Raw genomic sequence first — 3,730 nt, 5'->3', positions numbered from 1 at the left:
ATCTTAAACAGTAGTGTATGTGTTGGATTTATCTGTCCTTAGACACGTAGTTCACCTCTTTGGACAGGCGAGTGAAGAGATCTCCTCCTCTGAGAAAGTCCAGAATCAGATAGAGTTTGCCTTCTGTCTGAAACGCTGAGGAATCAAAATTAAAGATTCAAGAGAAGTGCACAACCATGAAGCGTAAGAATCTGATTGGTGATGGGATGTCAGTAACTCACCATAGTGCAGTTTAACAATAAAAGGATGATTGACCTCAACTAGGATGTCTCTCTCCATCTTTGTACGCATTCGATCTCGTACTGAAACCACACATACCCAAACAAAAACAAACATTAGAAAAACGTCCTTTTTCAGTTTGTACAAGTTCAATAATAATGCACTGGCAGCAAATATTTTTAAAGAAAATGCCAACACATAAAACACACCTTTCAGCGTAGCTTTCTTTAGCACTTTCATAGCATAGAGCTGTCCTGCATCGGGCCCAGTTATCTTCTTGACCAGAAACACCTTCAGAAACACGAACCGTTATTTATTAAAAACAGAATGATTCTTCTGCATGTAAACACAATAATAAAAACGAATCATGTTCTCATATCTGAGCAGTTCACCTTGCCAAAAGAGCCCTGGCCCAGCACCTTGCAGAGTTCAAACTGTCGTGTGTCTGCTTTTTCCGAGCCTTCCTTGACATGGTGAGTGATGCTGATTTCCTTGACCAAGCCTTCATCCTATGAAGGAGACATTCGATGTATGAGGATGCTTGTGTTGTGTCATCACCAAAGCATGCAATACAACACCAAACCAGCATTCACAGAACACGTCTCTTCTTCGGTCCTTTTAAAAACAGTCATCACAGCAGTGTAACTTAAAAAAAAAAAAATCAATACAAAAAACAATTGTCAAAACACACCATCACTTCAACACATCAATACAAACTCATGCCCAAAAAAGGTCTGAGAGTCAAGCAAACACACACAGTGAGAGAGGATGTTAAATAGAAGCCTGGATAGATGTTGTCTCTGCAGAGGAGCAGCGTGCCAAAGCCTGTAGGAGGAGAGAGAGAATAAACACCACAAACAAGCAGCAGAGGGTATAAACCAGGCCCATCTGAATAAATAACTGACCGAATACCCACATCTGAGCAGAAGACGAGAGTAAAAGTGCTGTCAGGATCATCCAACTTTGGACGCTAAAATAATAATTAATGATAATATGTATTAGATAGAGCTAAGAGTTCAAAACTCAAATTCATCTCATTTATCTCCTTCTTCTTCCCCTCCCTTTCTCTCTCTTATAACATACAGTTGAATGGAAAACAGGGTGGTAGTGACTTAAAATCTAGTCTCATACACAGAGTTTGATCAATAAATCACACACACCAGTCTGCCAATATGAATAAGACTGAATGGTGGATGCTATCTGACATTCTATTGATGGTGCAAAAAGACCACAGACGTCAATATCCACCACAGAGGTCAAAATAGGCATAATAGTTAGAAGCTCATCAAATGACAGACAATGTCATTCGTTTCATAAACATGGAAGTCAAACAAGGTAGTTTTATTGAGAGTATACGGATAAACTCTGTTAGCTGTTAATACATCATGCATGTTAGCATGGCTGTAACACTGTATTGACCAATCAGCATCCAGGACCAGAATTATCCATTTCAAAATTTCCCTGTGCCAAACAAGCGGACACAGCATCTTAAACAGTAGTGTATGTGTTGGATTTATCTGTCCTTAGACACGTAATTCACCTCTTTGGACAGGCGAGTGAAGAGATCTCCTCCTCTGAGAAAGTCCAGAATCAGATAGAGTTTGCCTTCTGTCTGAAACGCTGAGGAATCAAAATTAAAGATTCAAGAGAAGTGCACAACCATGAAGTGTAAGAATCTGATTGGTGATGGGATGTCAGTAACTCACCATAGTGCAGTTTAACAATAAAAGGATGATTGACCTCAACTAGGATGTCTCTCTCCATCTTTGTACGCATTCGATCTCGTACTGAAACCACACATACCCAAACAAAAACAAACATTAGAAAAACGTCCTTTTTCAGTTTGTACAAGTTCAATAATAATGCACTGGCAGCAAATATTTTTAAAGAAAATGCCAACACATAAAACACACCTTTCAGCGTAGCTTTCTTTAGCACTTTCATAGCATAGAGCTGTCCTGCATCGGGCCCAGTTATCTTCTTGACCAGAAACACCTTCAGAAACACGAACCGTTATTTATTAAAAACAGAATGATTCTTCTGCATGTAAACACAATAATAAAAACGAATCATGTTCTCATATCTGAGCAGTTCACCTTGCCAAAAGAGCCCTGGCCCAGCACCTTGCAGAGTTCAAACTGTCGTGTGTCTGCTTTTTCCGAGCCTTCCTTGACATGGTGAGTGATGCTGATTTCCTTGACCAAGCCTTCATCCTATGAAGGAGACATTCGATGTATGAGGATGCTTGTGTTGTGTCATCACCAAAGCATGCAATACAACACCAAACCAGCATTCACAGAACACGTCTCTTCTTCGGTCCTTTTAAAAACAGTCATCACAGCAGTGTAACTTAAAAAAAAAAAAATCAATACAAAAAACAATTGTCAAAACACACCATCACTTCAACACATCAATACAAACTCATGCCCAAAAAAGGTCTGAGAGTCAAGCAAACACACAATGTCATTCGTTTCATAAACATGGAAGTCAAACAAGGTAGTTTTATTGAGAGTATACGGATAAACTCTGTTAGCTGTTAATACATCATGCATGTTAGCATGGCTGTAACACTGTATTGACCAATCAGCATCCAGGACCAGAATTATCCATTTCAAAATTTCCCTGTGCCAAACAAGCGGACACAGCGCTTCTGAAGTGGAATTTGGGTGTTTTTGCACAGACTGTGTAATGCTGCTCAGAGGTTGCATAAATGCGTTTACACAGCCATATACAACTGTATATTTTGATACTGAGGTGGGTCACAACAGGAATGATTCAGTTTGGCTTTTATGCAGCATTGTGTTTTTACAGTGAATTAGAGCAAGAACAGAGCAGCCTTGACTTGCCTGTGTAAAGATGCAATAAAGGGATAATTCACCCAAAAATGAAAATTTGATGTTTATCTGCTTACCCCCAGGGCATCCAAGATGTAGGTGACTTTGTTTCTTCAGTAACTTCCACATGTGGATTTTAATCGGATACACATCTGATATCTGGACATCCGACCTACGTCTAAACACACATATCCGATTCTCCACAGAACTCCCAATGCGAGGGCGACACGTTTGCTCATAAAGATTTTTAATGGCGTTTTAATGCCGGCGTGCTGTATGCGCTCGCATTTTATTGAGATGGAAATTTTTTATAGGTAAGAAATTGCACATTCAGGAGCTGGTTTTCAATGCCCCGTTAATTTTGAAAATACAACAGCTAAAAGCTACATATATTTCTCAGCAATGAGGTGATAACTTAGCAGTTTTTGTAATTAAACCGACAAGCTACCGACAAGCTTGTTTGCAATGCTTCACAACCGCTCGCTCGCACGTAGGTGCATGCGTGAATTAGTTCGTTCTCTCTCTCTCTCTCCTTAATTAATTCAAATTAATTTCAATAAATATCATCTTTATTTCACTAAAGAATTCTACCTCTAACGAGCTGTAGATAAAATAGTCTAACAAATTAAAATGACCAGCCGGGACCCGACGGGCTTGCAGACCTCTACTCTGTAGCT

The 3,730-nt window shown here is 39.5% G+C and overlaps 1 protein-coding gene and 1 long non-coding RNA gene across 4 annotated transcripts in view; both read right to left on the bottom strand.

Annotated features, from left to right (window-relative positions):
* The window catches only part of LOC107726369 (ribosomal protein S6 kinase alpha-3-like), a 26,106-nt gene that overhangs the window by 17,626 nt on the left and 4,750 nt on the right, over positions 1 to 3,730 (bottom strand). The window contains exons 3-6 of the mRNA XM_016535917.1: positions 2,316 to 2,432; positions 2,133 to 2,214; positions 1,926 to 2,006; positions 1,760 to 1,839 (exon numbers count right to left, since the gene is read on the bottom strand). Coding sequence (XP_016391403.1) covers positions 1,760 to 1,839; positions 1,926 to 2,006; positions 2,133 to 2,214; positions 2,316 to 2,432 — 360 coding nt within the window. The remainder of the gene's footprint in view (positions 1 to 1,759; positions 1,840 to 1,925; positions 2,007 to 2,132; positions 2,215 to 2,315; positions 2,433 to 3,730) is intronic.
* On the bottom strand, positions 52 to 1,684 carry LOC107726372 (uncharacterized). Of its 3 annotated transcripts, none has more exons than XR_001638263.1 (5): positions 1,125 to 1,684; positions 612 to 1,044; positions 429 to 510; positions 222 to 302; positions 52 to 135 (listed from the first exon to the last, which is right to left on the bottom strand). It is a non-coding gene; the product is annotated as an uncharacterized LOC107726372 (long non-coding RNA). The 3 variants fall into 3 exon arrangements; XR_001638264.1 differs by having other exon boundaries at positions 1,136 to 1,684; XR_001638262.1 differs by having other exon boundaries at positions 612 to 1,665.

The sequence above is a fragment of the Sinocyclocheilus rhinocerous genome, unplaced genomic scaffold, assembly GCF_001515625.1.
Source record: "Sinocyclocheilus rhinocerous isolate Xijiao unplaced genomic scaffold, SAMN03320098_v1.1 scaffold2050, whole genome shotgun sequence".
NCBI classification, from domain to species: domain Eukaryota; kingdom Metazoa; phylum Chordata; class Actinopteri; order Cypriniformes; family Cyprinidae; genus Sinocyclocheilus; species Sinocyclocheilus rhinocerous.
The sequence above is the reverse complement of the archived record's forward strand: the minus strand, read 5'-3'. Positions and strand labels throughout refer to the sequence as shown.